This window comes from Talpa occidentalis, unplaced genomic scaffold, assembly GCF_014898055.3.
Source record: "Talpa occidentalis isolate TD23 unplaced genomic scaffold, MPIMG_talOcc4v2.1, whole genome shotgun sequence".
NCBI lineage: Eukaryota > Metazoa > Chordata > Mammalia > Eulipotyphla > Talpidae > Talpa > Talpa occidentalis.
The window spans coordinates 121,343,292-121,362,324 of record NW_026555331.1 but is presented as its reverse complement, the minus strand read 5'-3'; the positions used below and the strand labels follow the sequence as shown (position 1 = coordinate 121,362,324).

Sequence of the window (19,033 nt, the reverse complement as noted above, 5' to 3'; positions counted from 1 at the left end):
TGCACAAATTTTCCACCTCTGTGATTTTTCCCTATCTTGCCATATCCTGTCGTGCTCATCCCACTTTGAATCAACATCAAATCTTGGGAAGGTTGCTACAGACTAGATGGCTATTATGAAAATGTTGCATTTTCAGCTGAACCTGATATGTGGAATGAAAATGGCCCAAAATGTTAGGTCAAGTGAGGACTCCTTGCTTTATAAAAAAGATTCCTCATAAGGACCTCCCTGATGGCGCAAGGGGTTAAGTATCAGCACTATGAAGCTATCTGCAGCCACTGCAGCACAAGTTCCATCCCTGGCCAGGAAGCTGACCCACATGGTGCAGCTGACCTCTCCTGTCTTGCCTGCTGCACCCCTCAGCAGTGTATTTCAGTCAGTCTGCCTGTTCTGCTCCCCACTTTGTCTCTGGTGAATCCTCTCACCCCCTGCACTGCTGGCCTATACCCCAGCTCTTGTATACATAAATAAATCTTTAAAATAAAGATTTCTCAGGACCTCCCTGGTGGTCCAAGGGGTTAAAACGCAGCACTATGGAGTTGTCCCACAGCCACTGCAGCATGAGTCCGATCCCTGGCCAGGAAGGTAACCCACATGGCTCAGCAGACCTCTCCTGACTCTCCTGCTGCTCCCCTCAGCAGTGTATTTTAGTAGATCCACCTGTCCTACTCCCCATTGTGCCTCTGGCGAATCCTCTCACCCCCCACATCTCTGGCCTATACCCCAGTTCTTGTATGCATAAATAAATAAATCTTAAAAAAAGATTCCTCATAAAAATGGATTAACCTTGGGAAAAGGACGCTCCATTAAAATAACATTGCATATCTCCCTGATGGCCTAGGGGTTAAGTCTCAGCTCTGTCACTGCTACAGCTGAGTTCGATACCCAGCAAGGGACATAACCTACATGGCGCAGACCTCTCCTGTCTTGCCTGCTGCTCCCCTTAGCAGGAAATCTGCCTATTCTACTCATCACTCTGTCTCTAGTGAATCCTCTCACCTCCCTGCACCTCTGGCCTACACCCCAGTTCTATGCAAAAATAATAACATTGCATAGATGGTTAATATGTATGTTTCCGCAGTTTTACGTAAACAAGGGATACATCTCAAAGCTATACTGGAAGCTGGCATGTGTGGGTCTCTACTCTTGCCTTACTTGAGGTTTCATTAAGGCTGCCTCAGAAACTTCTCTAACACTGTAAATTCAGAAAGCAATACACTGAAAAGTAACAATTTCATTCACTACTGGTTCTTAAGTTCTAGAACTTTAGTCAGTGGGTTCTTGGGAAGGAGAGAGGTAGATACCAATGGGTTAAACCCAAATTGCGGAAATCGGCATATATGCAGCAACCAATCCTGCAGTTGGCCTCGTCCACCTCAGTGTCACACGTCTGTGTATGGGGGCAGCAGGCTACTGGCTTCTCTTCTATACCTTCTCCCTCCTGTTCTCGCCCTGATATCCTAGCAGAGAATGTCAAGGCTCTTTCTCCCGTATGCTGCCCCATTTACACCACCTGATTATAAGTTTTTCCATAATCCCATAGTGAGAAATAAACACTGGTGAGATGAAATTGCATGAAAAACAGCCCCAGGTTAGTGAGCAAACTTAGCCTCATGCACTTTTTGAAATCAGCTTTCTCCAATTCGTTTTATAGATGAGAAGTCCAAAGTCCAAAAGGCATAACAATTCTCCTAAGCTCATCCAGATGTTTAGTGACAGGTCCTGGGGTCTGTTCTTGGGATACAGGCCCTTTACTTTCACTCACTTCTAAAAGGTTCTTCTGGCTGTGTACAGAGTTGTCTCCCTAAGAAAAATGATCAGGGACACTATAACAACAGCTTTAATGGAAAGAGGCGGCTTGGGATTTAATCCAGGATCTGCCCCATGCTATGCAAGTTACTTTCCCTTTGGAGGCTCAGTCATTTTCTATGAATTAAAGGATTTGGTATGGTTGATGTGTGTCTAAGTGACTGAGCTGGGCGGGGAGGGATCTCAACACTGCAGGGGGCTGAATAGTGCTCAGTTACATCTCATAGAAGGCCCTTCAATTTAAAATTCTCATCATCACAGTCAGGTGGAGGAAGATTGTACAATAGTAAGATGGCCATATTCTCAATATACCTGGTGCATTATTTGACAGACAAAAATTCCTTTTCTCCCATTTCTTTATTCTGTAAATATAATTGATCACATATTGAATTCACTCAAAGTGGACAGTTTATTATATAGAGTCAAGGAACACAAAAAAGATTTGTGTGATTGTGAGTGTGTGAACAGTAAAGGGCCATTATAACTCACATTTGGCTTAACAACCATTATCCTTTGTACTATTTATGGGCTTGTTCAGTATATGTATGTGTGACTGTCATATGCATATGCACAGAGAAAATAATAAACATATGAGATTACCACTCCTCTCCACAGTTCATCTTAGCTCTGTCACATGCACAGTGGTATTTATTTTCACGTAGCACCCACTCTTAGAAAGACTCTGGGGCAATAATCTGTTGAGGCTGGTGGCCCCAGGAGAACACTGCACACAGGTGACCAGGACCTTCATGGAGAGGCCCAAGCATGTTTCCACACCTTGGAGTGGTCTGTTGTAGTGAGAACATGGACACGTGACTAGAATCCTAAAAGCTGACCCTCTGAGGGCTCATTGTCAGAGAACAAGAACCAAATGAGTTCCCCAGGAGTCCCAGGCTCCTGCCCCAGGAGGTGACGAGTGACAGCTGCTCTGGCTCTTTCCCAGGCTTCCGAGATCGTGGGAGAGAGAAGCACAAATATAAAATCAGGAATAAGGACATAAGATCTACGGCTTAAAAGTGACGGTTCATGCAGCCCAAGTGCCAAGTGGCAGAAGCGGGAATCAGAGAAGAGCAGAGAAAACATGCGGGAACGGTAGGCAGAAGCGCACAAAACAGCGGGACCCACAGGAGCCATGCTCACACTTACATGGTGTGGTCTCACACTACCTTAGTTTAAGCATTTCCATCATCTGAGAGTTTGGGAGGGAAAAACAGAATGGTTAAAGGTAAAACAAATTAAATTAAGAGTTCACACTTTATTTTTAAAGATTGAAAATAACAATGCCATTTCTGTCCATCCCATTCCTAGTGTGTAGAGAGATGCGTGGTGACTCAGTGACAAAAAGCACAGTTCTGAGGGTCAGCCTGCAGTTTCATAGCCTAGTTCTGCCACTAGATAGCTGTGTGACCCTGGGCAAGTGTCTTATCTTTCTATGTCTGAGTTTCCCCTCTGTAATGGGTCTAATGATAACAGCACTTACCTCATGATATTGTGGTAAGAATGGAATAAATTAATACAGGTGAAATAGTTGGAATGGTCTTTTCTAATGGTAAACATGATCTAAATATTAGATATCATTGTTTTTACTCTTATAGTTGTCTACTGGCTTCCTTAGGCAGTAGCACCCAGACTAGATGGTCCAAAGCTTACAGAAAGTCAAAGACTCAAAGAAACTTTTAGATGTTCCATAAGAAAAGTAATAGAAGAAAATCAAAACACTCAGGAAAAAAAGACAAAGTTAAAAATGCGTGATCGAGCAGTAGTTCCATGTGTGGTTATTCTTTGAGGGCATTGTTTCGAATTCCAAAGCAATTCAGAGTAGCATTTTAAGAGAGATAAATAAAAATCAATTATACACACAGATCAATTAGAACCCTGAGGTCTGGTTCATGCTGGACAGTTTGAGGCTGTGTATTACTCTTTGGACTAATGTCATCTTGCATTTTCTAGCTTGCTTCCATCCAGTGCCTCCCACAGAGAATTTCAAAAAGATACCAGCATAAAGACAGGGTAGGCATGAGCACCAAGCAGTTTACCAAGACACATGGAGGACAGACTGCTCTCCTCCACTGTTTTCCAGAACCATTCTGTCTTCCTTGAGCTCACTCAACAGGATGTTGTGGACAAGCAGGAAAAGGATGGCACCTTAGCCTTAAAGAGACATGTAAAGAAAGTGCCCTGTGGATGACCTGGGCTGATCCCACTCTGTGTCCCTGGTTGGGAAATATCAGATCCTAGTTAGTTCTTCACTATCAAATTCCACCCATCACCTCCCAGTGGTGATTTGCACATGTAGATGGGTCTATTGAGATAGGTCTTATTTTAAAATGTGGCATACTATGAAACCCAAATTAATGTGCTATCCTTTCTTTCTGACCTTGGGAAACCCAATTCCTTCTCCTCTAACACCTTATATCTGATTTCATAGTCTCTGGTTTCCTACTTCCCTTTTGGCTCTCTTTTCTCTATTAGTTGTCACCTAAGTAAGTCACTTCTGATTTGATTCATTACCAGCCTGAGAATGTTTCGGGATGGAATCTCTAGTCCCTTCTCTGTAACTATACAGTTCCTCAGCCCTTTCTCATGTTTTCAAATGCATGGAAGAGTGTGTTGGTGCTCTTTGGGAGGTGAGCATTTGGATGAAGTGATTATAAAGTTGGAAAACTGGGTGCTAAAAGCATCATTTCAAATGAAAAACTGTAAGCGACATTGAAAGTCTCCAGCTGATAGGATATAGGAAGGAAGAATGACGTTGGGCATGTGAGCAACTGTTTAATAGCCCAGCCTAACTGACCTTTGCTGGAAAGGGTGATTCACACAGGCTGCATCTGCAGGGAGCCCACTGGCCCTCTGAAGCAGAACCCATGTTGGTGTATGCTCCCACCGAGCAGGTACGTGTTTGTGGGAGACCAGGCACAGACTGCTCTGTCCTGAGAAGGCCTCTGCCTTGAGCACAGGTTTAACCTAGATAATCTACGTCTGTGTAAATGTGCCCCAGCCTTGAATTTTCCAGCTGCCAGTTGGGCTACAAGTTCCTAAAGGCTGAGCTTGGGCTATTCTTTCTCAGGCAGCCTCTCACTATGTCAAGAACAGCAGGCCCCACCCCAAAAGCAGGTAGGGTTTCCAGTGATTAGTGCTTCATTTGCCTGGCAGGGAGGTTGACTTTTTAATCTTTTTAAATTTTCAAAAGAGATTTATTTATTTATGCATACAAGAACTGGGGCACAGACAGGAGGTGGTGGGGGGGGGTGTGAGAGGGTTCACCAGAGACAGAGTGGGGAGCAGAATAGGCAGACTGACTGACACATACTGCTGAGGGGAGCAGCAGAGAGACAGGAGAGGTCTGCTGCATCATGTGGGTTGCTCCCTGGCCTGCCAGCTGGGGACTGAATAGCTTCACAGTGTTGTGCTTAACCCCTTCTGCCACCAAGGAGGCCTGAGGCTGACTTTTTAAAGACACAGTCGTAGACCTTTCCCAAACACAGGAATTGTTTCAAGGACACAGATTACAGAGCTTGGGCTCTGGAACACAGAGAGATAATGTCCTGAATATTTTTTTTGACGAAACGCTATTTATGTCATCAGAATGTCACTCAGACCAAAGCACAAATGGGAGAAAGGGTAGAGGACACTAACGAAAAACAAAGAAATTTCTAACCAGAAAAAGCAGGTCTACTGAACTGTTTAAATGAAGACATTTAAACAGAATTATTAAACAATTAGCCAAATTATAACCAGGGTGGGAAATACAAGATGATTGCAAGGGGAATCATTTCAAGTAATTCAGTCTCTTGCCTTTATTCCACACCAACAAGAGGTTATTATTATGACAAAAGAAATAAAGTCAGTCATTTTTTTTTTTTTTTTTTTATGGATGGGACAAGCAATGCCACATCTCCTGGAGGGACAAGGAACTCATGGGGCCACAGGACTACACCTGAAGGGCTGGAGCTTTTGATGTAGTGGAGCCAGTCATGTGTTATCATCCTGTGCAGCATGAGCTTTAGGAGGTAGTTCAGTGTCAGTGGTTACTGAGTTCTGCACTACTTCCCAGGGCTCATATCTCTACTGAAGTAGGACTGACATTATAGGTACATAGTCAGGCTAAGTTTTTGTGGGTAGCCCATGAAGGAAGAAAGGTCAAATGAATAGACTCTATCAGTTGATGAGAGGCTGAGTAATCTTTAGAGTATTTGGATGTTCTATATACTCAACTCATTTTTTTTAAGGTTTGGGTGTGTTGGGGGGAAAAGGTTGGTCAGAGGTAACAGGGTAGTCACTGGTAGTTGGCAAGAATTAAGGAACAGATTTTAATACACTGTAACAGTAACACTCTGGAAGATTTGAAATATTCATGGTGGGAGAAGGGAGAAAGTGTAGAGATACAGGAGGACAGAAGGTGAACGGTGAGCTTGAGCAAGGACAGGATGGAGAGAGGCTCCCACTGAAAGCAGCATGATGGATGAAGGCTGACTCGACCCTCCTTTCTCTCCTCTTGCTTTTCCTCGTGTTCAGGAGTGGGGGAAATAGCTGCCTCAAGATCTAGTGATACAATAAGGGTGGTAAATGTGGACCACATCCATAAAGTATAAATCTTTCAAGGGGACATAAAATACCCCACTCAGTCTCTTCAAATTAATGAGGGAGAACACAAGACTTGAGTGAACTGATGCAAGATTATTTTAAAGGTTCTTCCATTGTGCAGATCCTTTATTTTTATTTCTTTGTCTTTGGTGGGGACGAAGATGTGGCGGCCCAAAGCCACACACTCACAGAGCATATGACATCGTAATACTACATCTGAGCTTCCACCTATCGATATCATTGTTTTGCCTCATTCCATTTCCCACAATTTCTTTTAAAATTCTCTGTTGCATAGTCATAAGAATAGGAGCAGAAGGGGATGCAATGTCTTAATCTGTGCCCCAAAGATGAAGAAAATTTCAGGCTAAAGATAGTTTGTGCAGAATGTGGACTGTAAGCCTCTAAGGAAATTTCTATCTCAGCTACATAGTCAGGTCTCAAGGCAAACCTTTTCTAGATTCCTCTCACCTCTGAGAATTATCCTTCAGACCATAGGTGTCATACTCTAATCAAGTCTGAGGGCACTGGGACATACTTTGCATCTTTCCATTGAGTGGAAGAGGATTCCTTAGTGAAAAGGAATGGCACTACCCCTCTCCTGCCCCACTAAAGACAGCTGTGGCTTAGTGGCTCCATGTATCTGGGTGTGCATGTGTCCCTCTTTGCTACAAGTCTATAGACAGGCCTGGTAGCATCACTGCTTGTACTGGACACATTTGACTGTTCAGAGGACTCATTAAATCCAAGAGTTGCTCTTACAGTGGTAGATCAGCTAACAGATTGAGATTCCATTCAATAAATAATTTGATTTACAACACTCAAGGCACAAAACCAGACATAGCCTTTATGCTTCTATTTGGCTTACTTGCAGTTGAGTGATCAGCAGTCTCATTTATTAGAAACTTTATAAAAACCACCCAAAATGTCCCTCTTAATATTTCTTTCATAACTGGGTGATCTGGGAATTTAATTTTGTAGTTTAATTTTCCACTTCCTGGGTGGTAGTGGACAACAGGTGAAATGCTAAGTGTTGACTGACTTTTCCTTCAATGCAGCACCTCCTGGGCCTTTAATGCTCACTGGTGGAGAGTAGGATGAAAAGAACAGAAATAGAGTCCTACTGAGAATTATTTTCAGTTCAGAGGCCTTTTAGAGAAGAAATACAAGATGGCACTATAATGTGTTAGAATCAAAGAAATCTAGGCTGGATGTGACCCTGGTGATTACTTATCCAGTCCACTGCTTCATCTTATGGGTAAGGAAACAAAGGCTTGACGGGACAATTGCTCCAGCCCACTGGAGAGTAAAGATCAGCTGCAGACCCCTGACTCAGGATGGGGCACCAACCCACCAGCCACGCTGCTTCCTGTTTTCAATAGAAAAGCAAAATTTTCTAAGTAATGTCACCCACTGGGGAATAAAACATGAGTTCTAGGGAGACACAACACATCATATGAGTAACTAGGAACTAGAACATGTCCAGCTTGTCCTCTGAGTTTAGAAAGGTTTAATCTCTTTATAAGGGAGCTACGGGCAAAGTTAGGAAACTGCTTTGACTCTTCAAATAAGGTAAAAATTAAATGGCGCATGGTCTGTCTCTATGTTACTAATGCCCCAATATGAATGAACTAGAGACCACTTGAAGGAAAATAATCCTCTAAGACCGATGATACATTTTCTTAACCAGTATTTGAGAAACATTTACTAAGAAAGCTAACATCTCATTCTTTGAACACAATTTTCAATTGAGAATTTTCACTGAGAAAGTACAATTTTTATCTTTCTAATTGCTGAAATGAAAGCACAAAACTTAAGTGTCCTTATTAAGCTCAAATATGACACCTCTCCTCCCAAATATGTCCTTGACATCCAATTTGAGAAACAGTGTCCTTGTTCAGAATTTGCCTCTGCTTCCTTCTTGGGGCCCATTACACAACTTTTTCAGCTTCTATACCTTTTGACCTTTTCCCCACAGCAGCAACTTTTGTGTACAGTGGATTTTAATTTTAGTTACATTTTTGCAATGGAGCTTGTATGTCCTGCATTCCTGTTATCTTGTTGCCCAATCTCCCTCTCTGAATCCCGGGTCTTGTCGAATTTTCCCAAATTTACTTTAGATGAAAATTAGGCATAAACTGGTTCTTATGGAGTGGATTTGGGTGGCAAAGGATGTGAAGGCCCATCAGTTAAAATGCACTTTAAACACCTTGGCTGGTCTTGTGCAGTAGTTAAATTCCCTGTTTTACAATCTCACCAATTTAACATTGCCATCATGTCCTCCCTCTGGGGTGACAAGTGGCTAAAAACACATTTAGATTTTCCTCTGAGGGGGAATTCTTCTCTCCTTGACAGTCTCTCTCTGCTCCTTGTCTCACAACCTACCAGGAGTTTGCCAGGGAGCTCCCCTTGGGAATGTCTCTTTCCTGCCTACCTGCTTTCATCTACTCTGGATGAGAATCTTCTTTTTTGTTAAGGAACCATTCCCCAGAGGAAATGTACACATGCTAGAATTTCTTCTTGGCACTTATGGTGTTACTCTTTTTGTTTTGGATTTTATGGGATTTGATTAAAAAAAATGAAATGGGTCTAGTTCTGCATTCTTTGTTAAAAAAAGAAAGGATGTTTCTCTATACTAGCTGCATATTCTAATGTGGTAGCAGTAGATTGATGTGGTTTTTCAATTTAAATTAATTTAAATGAAGTACAAAGAAAAGTTTAAGTTCTCAGTCACTAGATAATGATCTAAGATGCAGTCAGTCCAAATTCCCCTTCAGAGATGTGCAAACTAAGGTTCAGAGTCAAAGCATTTTGCCAAAATTTAGAGAAACCAACTGGTGGCAGAGCTGAGGCCTTATCTGAGGTGCCATTTTGGTCCTGCTTGTTCAGTCAGACTGCACCAATATATAATAGGCTAAACAGTTTCAGGGAACAAATGATGCTAAAGAATATTTAAGATCGGAAAGCAAATGAACTGGTAATGTCCAAGGGCATCTTGGATAAGAAGAGAGAGAGAGTTAAGGATTTAGGAAAAGTTTGCGGCTGGGTCCTGACTGAATACAGAAACAGGAAAGTCCTTCTGAGGATTTAGTTATTCTAACCATCTGGTCTGACCTTTACATCAAGTAGAAATAATGAACAGAAAGACCCTAAGACAAGGTGGTGAGCTATGACAGGGAAAGAGCTTTCTGAGGTGGATGAAAGTGTACTCTAAATGAGAAATAACAGAGTAGAAGAAATGCTTTAGAACTCAATTTGCTAGGTTAAATATCCTTTCCAGAAGTATTACTCTATGATACATTTGGATAGAATGAACATTGGTTATGAAGACAATTCTCTCTTCAGATGTATGCACTCAAGCTCTATGAATTAAGTCACTGAATGTGTAACTGGGAGTAAAATGTAGTCTTTCATAGTTACCAATTTTATGGTCAGTGGAAATGTAATGCTATGGGTATTAACACAGCTCAATGGAATGACAGACAATGCAACTGCCTTTGATTTTCCCACCACAAATGGTTAATGACAATTATCTAAAACTCCAAATATTTTACATATTCAAGTCTATACTAAAAATGGAGCTACCATATGACCTAGCAATTCCACTCCTAGGGATCTACCCAAAGGATATAAAAACATTAATTCCAAAGGATACCTGTACCCTTATGTTTACTGTAGCACTATTTATAAAAGGTAAGAGTTGGAAACAATCCAAATGCTCAAAAATAGATGACTGGATCAAGAAGATGTGGTACATATACATAATGGAATACTATTCAGCAATCAAAAAAGATAAACTCATGCCATTTGCAGCAACGTGGATGGAGCTAGAAGGGACTATGCTCAGCGTAATAAGTCAGAGGAAAAAGAAAAATATCAGATGGTTTCAATTATAGGAGGAACATATGGGAATCAAATAAGGGGTCAGGGAAAAATAATAATAATAATAATTATAAAAACAACAAACAAAACAAAAATAAACAGACAACTATAAATCAGAGACATTCTACAGGGAAGAGGGATGGAAAGGGATCAAAATGAGGGCAGGAAGAGCACAAGGGACTATGGTGATGGTGCATGGGTGAATTGGTAATGGAAATTCTATGGGGACTACACCTGAGGAAAAAAAAAGCAAACACTGTAAAAAAAAAAAAAGAACAATGATGTAAAATATACATAAATAAACTATTAAAAAAATTCAAGTTATCTTTTGCACCAAGCTATTTTATCAGAGTGGAAAACAACAAAAGACAATGCTGACGTCTCTAAATTTCCTTCCATTTTAAAGTTTTTACATTGTTCTATCTTGACCTTCATCAATACACATGGGAAAAGGCAAAACACAGGAAAATAGAATAAGTAAGGGGTCTGGAAAAATATGCATTGTGCAAACATCATTAGTCCTCAAATAACTGAAGGTCTAATCGAGGAAAGGGACTGAGCATATTCATTGTATGTGAGGCATTTCCTTATGCTGCCTTAGTCTATTTCCACAACTCCTTGAAGGCAGGTATTTTTCTCTTCTCATAGATGAGGACAAAAGCTTTACTTTTTTATCCAAAGTCACCTAACCTGTACACAGTAATGCAGGTTCAGTGGGGATTCAAGTTCAGGTTTAGCTGCTCCAAAGACTATTCTAGAATCCCATACATGTTGTACACACCTCGGAAGCACCTTTTGCAGACACATCTAAGGTGTTCTATGAGAAATTACCTCATTAATCTTCATAATCTTTTTGTGATGAAGGAAAATCCTTACTGCCTCTTTTGCTTTTCAAATGAGAAAACTGTGCTGCAGGGGGGCTGTCAGAGAATGTGGAAATCTTATGGGGTGTCTGGTGCTTTGGAGTAAGTGTAGACATGGGATTGCAAATGGGAAAGGAATGGGGTGAGAGCCCTTTGGAGGAGAAGGTGCTGCAGGCCACTCTCCCACAGTGGAGGTGGTTACCCTCCATTTCCTTTCTGATGCGGGGACATGGTTACACGTAGGTTGACAAATAGCTCCAGGCTCTAAATGTTGCTGCTTGCTTGGTCTTTTAATTTTTTTTTTGTTTTTCTTTCAAAAGAACCAAACTCAGTTTTTCTTAAGGAAAAAAGTGCTTTCAAGTACAGGAAGGGTTTGAGGGCAGGATTACTTTCTCTCCAAAGCTCTCTTTACATGAGTTGGAACTGCCTGAACTGAATTTTCCAGCAATCAGGGGAATAAAAACTGTATAGACTGCACTTTCATGAAAACTCTCTTGTTAATTTCAGCATCACCATTATGCATGGGTAATATATATATATTTTTATTAAAAGTACAGCTTAATGACATATTACTTTGATTAAGTTAACTTAGCTAGGCTAAGAATACAATTTTTAATTTATATTTAGGTGAACATGGTCACATGGCAAAACAGTCTATTTCTAGCTACAAATATATTATGAGTTATAGGAGAATAGTTATGAAAAGAATAATTTTTTATTTTCTCTACTTCTTCTCCAAAGTACAAAAACTACATCATTTGTTATTCTAGTTGGTCAGTTTTAAGAGTGAAAGGGGGCACAATTAATAATCATGTCAGGTTAGCAAGCATAAATAGGGACCGACCCACGAAAATAAGGATGGATACCTGTCTGTCCAAAGGGAAACCACTTTTTCTATCTATGCTTTCAATATATTGCATGAGAAGCTTAGAAATCCATAACTTTTAAAAAAAGATTTATTTATTTATGCATACAAGAGCTGGGGTACAGGCCAGAGGTGTGGGGTCGGGGGAGTGAGAAGATTCACCAGAGACAGAGTGGGGAACAGAACAGGCAGATTAAATGAAACACACTGCTGAGGGGAGCAGTGGGCAAGACAGGAGAGGTCTGCTGTGCCATGTGGGTAGCTTGCTGGCCAGGGATCAAACTTGTGCTGCAGAGGTTGCAGACAGCTTCATAGGTTGCATCTTAGCCCTTGCGCCACCAGGGAGGCCCAGAAATCCATAACTTAAAAGGCACCCATGACTTCTAACACTCCCTACTGCAGAGAGTTCTGTTGTATTTTTTTCTACTCTGTTCCTTTATATTTCTCCATTTCTTCCCACTTTTGATGGTGGGCAAATCAGGCTGTGGATCTTGGTCATCAAGAGTGGTACTCCTGGGGAGTCTCTTGATGTGGTGTCCCTGTTTCCCCTGAGAGTGAGGGCTGGGTGAAAGTCCTAGGACCAGGAACATAGAGCAAATGCCACTCGGGCCTCATAAGGATGGGCTTTTGGGAGTTGGCATGTTTGGGGGACTCTTTTCTTCTGATTCCCACTTACCCATCTGTCTGGCTGACCTCTCCAGCTGCTTTGGCCTGGTGAGCCTTCATCTCTGTGACTGTAGCACAGGAACCCTGCCTGGGAAGGACTGTCAGGTCATTATCCCTTTGACACAAGTCCTGTCCTCCAGGACTCTTTCCTTTGCTGGAATGTTATCTGGGCATCACAGTCTCTGGATTTCAGCTGAGAGGGCAGATTTGAGTTACTCAGTTCTCTGCTGACTGAGACATGGTTCTCCCCTTCCCAACCTGTGAAGCTGTCCCATTGACATTTTGCCTGCTAGTTCAGTGAACAGGCAGTACCTTCCTGCTGGTCCCAGGAACTTAAAGGTGGTGGGGCCAGAGATCCAGGGACTTTGCCTCTCTGCATTGAGGGCATGCAAGTCCAGAAAGGTCAACTGAGGCCATCTCAGAGTCTCTGCTGAAAGAGTTACCCAGGACAGATTTATTAGCTGCAAGGAGAGGACCTAAAACTAGGGCACTAACAGGCCTTTTCTATTTCATCTTGAGTTGCCCATACCTGGATCGTTACATTCTGATGTGAGAGCCATAGCTAAATAGAGCTCTAGTTCAGGGAAGAATGTTCAGGATTTCCGACAAAGCTGTCTGACTTGAAGGACCTGTGGCGGTTGTCTGGGGCTGAGAAGGCTAGGATGACCTCATGAGCACAGGACAGCTGCTTTACAATATGCAAAGGTCTATGGCCTGGAACAAGGTCAGCTTTCTTTGTGAGGTCCCCAAGGGGGCCTCTGAGAACGGGACCTGCTCCAAAGATGGGAGAGGCCTCCTAAAAGAGTCAGCTTGGTGAGACAGACCAAGCATTTCTAAACTAGCTTTAAGAATAACTTAAACAATAAAAACTATTATTCATTGAACACCTCCATTTGCTAGGTACATTACATATCATGAGAGAGACTGTTGTTAAATAATTATTCAACATTTACCTTCCAATTTTGCCTCAACCCCTTATACTGCTGGGGATAGTAATGTGTCCAGTTACAGTTCTAACTTTTCTAGTCTTTCTTGGAGAAGCTGTGGCTAATAAGTTTTAAATAAAATTTGTTACGTGGGGCATCTAGAAAGACTCTTTAAAAACTCAGCTGGGAGTAAAACTTTTTTGTTTTTCCTTTTTCCTGTCCAAATGCGAATGCGATGTTTGGAGCTGTAGCAGCCATGCTATAACAAAGTAATCTCAAAGTTTTGTACTAAAGATACAACTATAAAATAAATATGAAAACTAGGACATTCTTACATTATTTGTATTATGGGGCTGCTCTGCCAACCCTGAAATGCTACCATTAGAGTTTAGACTATATGAAGGAAATTAGGCTCTGTTATTTGATTGCTTGCTATATGCAGTTGACTAAATCCTGAAACACATAATTTCATTTAATCCTCACAACCAATCTGGATCATGAGCAATCTGGATCATTTCCATTTTATCCAAAAGGAAATAGAGTCTCCAAGAGGATAGATAAATTGCTCAAGAGTGCATACCCAGAAAGCAGTAAACATAAAGAGTTGATCCTGGGTGAATCTGATCCCAAGTCCGTAATATTTCCATGTTGTTTTTCTTTTCACCAAGCAGTTAATGGGTGATGGTAAATTCTCCAATAAATTGCCTAGACTACTCCTGTCATCTGAATATGCTTTAGTTTATCGAGTTTACTGTTGCTATGCCTGACCCGTGCCCACTTGAGTGCGGAAAATGATCAGTTGTAGTCTTTTGTCCTCAGTTCCTGTTTCTTTTATCACCCTCCCACCTTAACACATACTCTTTATCTCACTCATGCTTGAAATGGATAATCAAGCCTAGTGCTATCCTGTCTTGAGTTACTGGACCCACCGTGACCAATGTCATAATCCCACTTCCCCATCCATGTCTCCAGACATCACCTGAGTCATGTGAACACAAGTATTCTCTGGAGTCTAGCCACAGCTGGGTGCTTTTCCAGTTCCTAAATTTTATTCGAATAGTCTATTAACCATATCTCTTTTTTCCTTTTCTTTTTTTCCAGTTTAGTGGCCATATCAACAAATGCGGATGTTGATTTACAGTTTGTACTTTGTGTACTCTCTGAAGTGGATGGAAAAATTGAAAGGTTTATGTCAAGCCCACTCATTCACAGACACGTTTAAGATCAAACTAATTTTAAAGCACTTGTATGCTATTTAATGTTTCTGAGTTTTGCCTTACAAATCTATAGTGACCTATATGAGTTAATATATATTTTAAGCTAAAGCAATTGCAGTCTTAGAAATACAATTTTTTAAAATATAAAACATTCCAGGATGGAAAATGCCATAAGCTGAGAAGTTCAGCTCAGAATAGATAAATCTGAAACTGCTTAATAAATACAATCACCTGGAGATAATGACCCAAAAAGGCTCCGAGTAAAGGAATATTGTGGTTGGAGGGGCCCATGAGATTCCCTGGTCTAGCTCTATCATTTTAGAGATGGGAAAATTGAGGCCTAGAGCGATAAGTCTGTCATGCGATACATAAGGAAAGAATAGACTTAGAACCTGTCCTCCCAAAAGCTTCAGTCAGATGAAAATTACTTACGAAATTAAGAGTTTTGGCATAACATTAAAATAAACCACAAACCAAACTCATTGTCTTTCTTTGAAACGATTAATCTAGGGAGCTGTTAAAAACGTTCTAAATAAACTTCTTCCTTATGTCCTATAGCATATATAGCAGATCCTCAAATCATATCATTTTGCATTAACATTGATAAGAAAAAGAAAATGCCAGCTGACACTGAATGAAATGATGTTATTTGAAGAACTGTTTCACTATGTAGTTAGTGAGGAATTCTAGTACTATCACGTATCACTATTTTTTGTGCATCACATATTGGTATGCATTCTTATCCTACTGGTGGGCATGTCCATGCTCAATGCAAGGCCTGGGACTCATGTTACTTTGGTTTTGTATCCCTTGCAAGAAATTGCTCTAAGCCAGTCACTTATTAGATACTCAACAAGACTTCTTTGTAGAATTAACAATGAAAGCAAAGCAGTATTTGGGTATCAGCCCCCTGTCTTCTAAAATTCTATCTTTGCTTTTAGCCTCTGACTCACATCTTTTCTCTATGAAGAAAGGCTTTTGCTAAACATCAAAGCCATTTTGAGCCTCTGTTTCATCTAGCACTCCCTTAAGCTGACATGTATGCCAAGTATGACATGGCATACTTGGTCTTAGCGGTGGACACATAGGAGTTTGCTAACACACCTACCGCCAGCCCATAGGGTGCCTTTGTATGAATCATAAAAGTCACCCTTTCCTCTAGGCCAGTGGTTCTCAACAAGAGGAAATTACAGATCTCAGGGGGCATTTGGCAATGACTAGGGACATTTTTGTTTATTACAGCTGAGGAGCTGCTACTGGCTTGGAGTGGGTAGAGGCCAAAGATGCTGCTAAGCATTCTATAGTGCATAAGAAAGCTCCCCCCCCCCCCCCCGTCCCAAAGTCCAGTTGATTCAAAATGTCAGTAATGGTGAAGTTGAGAAACTCTGTCTCTGTAGCAGAAGTAAAGCTTTCACAATTCTACAAGGATGAGACTTCAGGGACTTTGCTTTTACTTGATAAACATGTTACACTAACATTTCCTGCATCAAATATCTACTTAGATCAGGAATGAATACTTCTGGATATCTGTATTTAGAAACATCACCATGCACTATATGTCAACAGCTTTATTTTCCACCTTTGAGAAAGACCTTTCAGAAAAAGATCACTTCTGGAAAACAGTATAAGTCTAGGTTACTGAAGTCCCTTTAATCGCTTAGTTCTCATGAAAACTTCCTTAGGAAATGCAAATTAAAACCACATTGAGGGCCTCCCCGGTGGCGCAGTGGTTGAGCGCTGGGTTGCGAAGCTGCCTGCAGCCTCTGCAGTGCCAGTTCGATCCCCGGCTGCTCCTGATCACCGGAGGAGGATCCCACATGGCGCGCAGACCTCTCCTGCTGCCCGCTGCTCCCCTCAGCAGTGTACTTCGGTCCTTCTGCCTGCTCTGCTCCCCGCTCTGGCTCTGGTGAATTCTCTCACCCTCCTGCGCTTCTGACTGTACCCAGTGCTTGTATAAATAAATAAATAAATAAATAAATCTTCAAATAAATAAATAAATAAAAATAAATCTTAAAAAAAAAAAAAAAAAAACCCACATTGAGGGCCTCCCTGGTAGCGCAGTGGTTGAGCACTGGGTTGCAAAGCTGCGCCCTCAGCCTGTGCAGCGCTGGTTCAATCACCGGCCGCCGGGCGAGGGTCCCACATGGCGCTCAGACCTCTCCTGCCGCCCGCTGCTCCCCTCAGCAATGTACTTCCGTCAGTGTCAGTCTGCCTGCTCTTCTTCTGGCTATGGTGAATTCTCTCACCCTCCCGTGCTTCTGACTATACCCAGTGCTTGCATAAATAAATAAATAAAATAAATCTTTTTTTAAAAAAACAAACAAACACATCGAGATACCTCCTAACACCAGTAAGAATGCATATCAAAAAAACAAGCAACAACAAATGTTGGCAAGGATGTGGTGAAAAAGGAAAACTCCTACATTGCTGGTGGGAGTGCAAACTGGTCCAACCACTACGGAAAGCTGTCTGGAGGTTTCTTAGTCTCCTGAAAATGGAGCTACCATACAACTTGGCAATTCCACTTCTAAGGCTCTACCCAAAGGACACAAAAACACTGATTCAAACGAACACCTGCACACCTATGTTTATTGCCGCACTATTTACAATAGGTAAAACCTGGAAACAACCCAAATGCCCAAAATAGATGACTGGACCAAGAAGATGTGGCATATATACACAATGGAATATTATTCAGCAATCAAAAAAGATAAACTCATGCCATTTGCAGCAGTGTGGATGGAGCTAGAAGGAATTATGCTCAGTGAAATAAGCCAGAAGGAAAAAGAAAAATATCGGATGGTTTCATTTACAGCAGGGATACAGGGGAACCAAAATAGGACATGAGTGTAAAAAAATAAAAACAGTACAAAACACAAGAAAGCAAAAACAGACAATTATAAATCAGAGACACCCTGCAGGGGAGGAGGAGGGAGAGGGATCAGAGGGAGGGAGGGAGGAGCACAGGGGACTGAGGTGATGGTGCACGGGTGCCTTGGCGAAGGAAACTCTATGGGGACTACACCTGAGGGGGTGGGAGGAAGCAAATATTGTTTAAAAATGAACCATGATGTAAAAAATAAAGAGAATTAATTTTAAAAAGTTTTTTAAAAAGAAAGATAAAGCTCATGTTTTGTGATTGGGTGTGAATCATTGAAAGCCCCTCTCCTGTTCCTCCTCCAGGTGATATTGTCACCAAACTCTTAAGTTACAGTCCCATGTGCTTCACCTAACAGGCCCTTTCTCTCCCTGGTGCTGATGCCTTCTTAATATATTCTAAGCTGTTATCATCTACACCCTATGATTCAGGGGCGCTAAGTAGCTCTCTAATGCTACTGATAAATTTGCCACCTTTGATTATAGTACTTAATCTGTGTTTGCCAAGTACTTCAGCTATATTCTTATTTGTGTAGTTTATTATACCTAAGTGAAGTTTTTCAGTTGGAATTGGGACAACTGGTTATTTAGGTCATTTCTCTGAACTCCTACTTTTGTAAGTAGCTCTGGATCCATTACTTTATGCCTTGAAAACATGATTATAAAGTAGTGTATTGAAGTGGTCATTCTGTAGTTTCAATCAGATTCCCCGTATTCAGTGCCCCACCATTTACATCCTATGGCATGCGTTTTAAAGAATGTAGGTTTTTATCTTCCAGAAGACAACCATGGGACCTCAAGGTTATACCTCATGGAACTTGAGTGTTTGACTTTCTCTGAAGAGCAGGGACCGATATACGTACTTAGGTAATAATTCAGGATTTCATTTTAGAACCATGAGAATATTCATCACTTCACTCTCACTTCAGCGTGAATCTGCATTAAATCGCCTCTCACTCACAGCTGCATGTGCTTTTGAGTCAGAGCTCTTCCCTTCCCTGTCTTTTCTCCGCAGGCAGAGGCAGCCCTGTCACACCAAGAGGCGGATGCTGTTCCCAGGGGGCCCGTGCTGCTCAGGAAGTGCTCACAGAGCTTTGGTGGCGGAGGAAGTCTGCCGAGCTTCTCCTCCATATCCTCACCACTGTAACACAGGCTAAAACCCAGAGAATGAACTTTCTCTGGCAGGTGTGCCCCATCACATTTATTAAAAATTCAACAGCACATACTGCTATTTTTTTTTAAGGCAGAAAATATGCAATCAAGAGTACTGCTGGTATCCAAAAGGAGTGATATTAGTACAATCACTGAATTGCGTGCATTCCTTCTTAATAATAAACTTTTGGCTTC

General features: G+C 41.5%; 1 protein-coding gene across 3 annotated transcripts in view; it reads right to left on the bottom strand.

The window, feature by feature from the left end:
- The window catches only part of LHFPL3 (LHFPL tetraspan subfamily member 3), a 524,102-nt gene that overhangs the window by 76,153 nt on the left and 428,916 nt on the right, over window positions 1–19,033 (bottom strand). The window contains exon 3 of one of the 3 annotated variants that reach the window (XM_054692520.1): window positions 2,899–2,998. The exons of the other annotated variants lie outside the window; for them this stretch is intronic. Within the exon in view, the coding sequence (XP_054548495.1) occupies window positions 2,982–2,998 (17 nt within the window). The 3' untranslated portion in view covers window positions 2,899–2,981. Of the gene's footprint in view, window positions 1–2,898; window positions 2,999–19,033 lie in introns of those variants that run through there. 3 annotated transcript variants of the gene reach the window in all.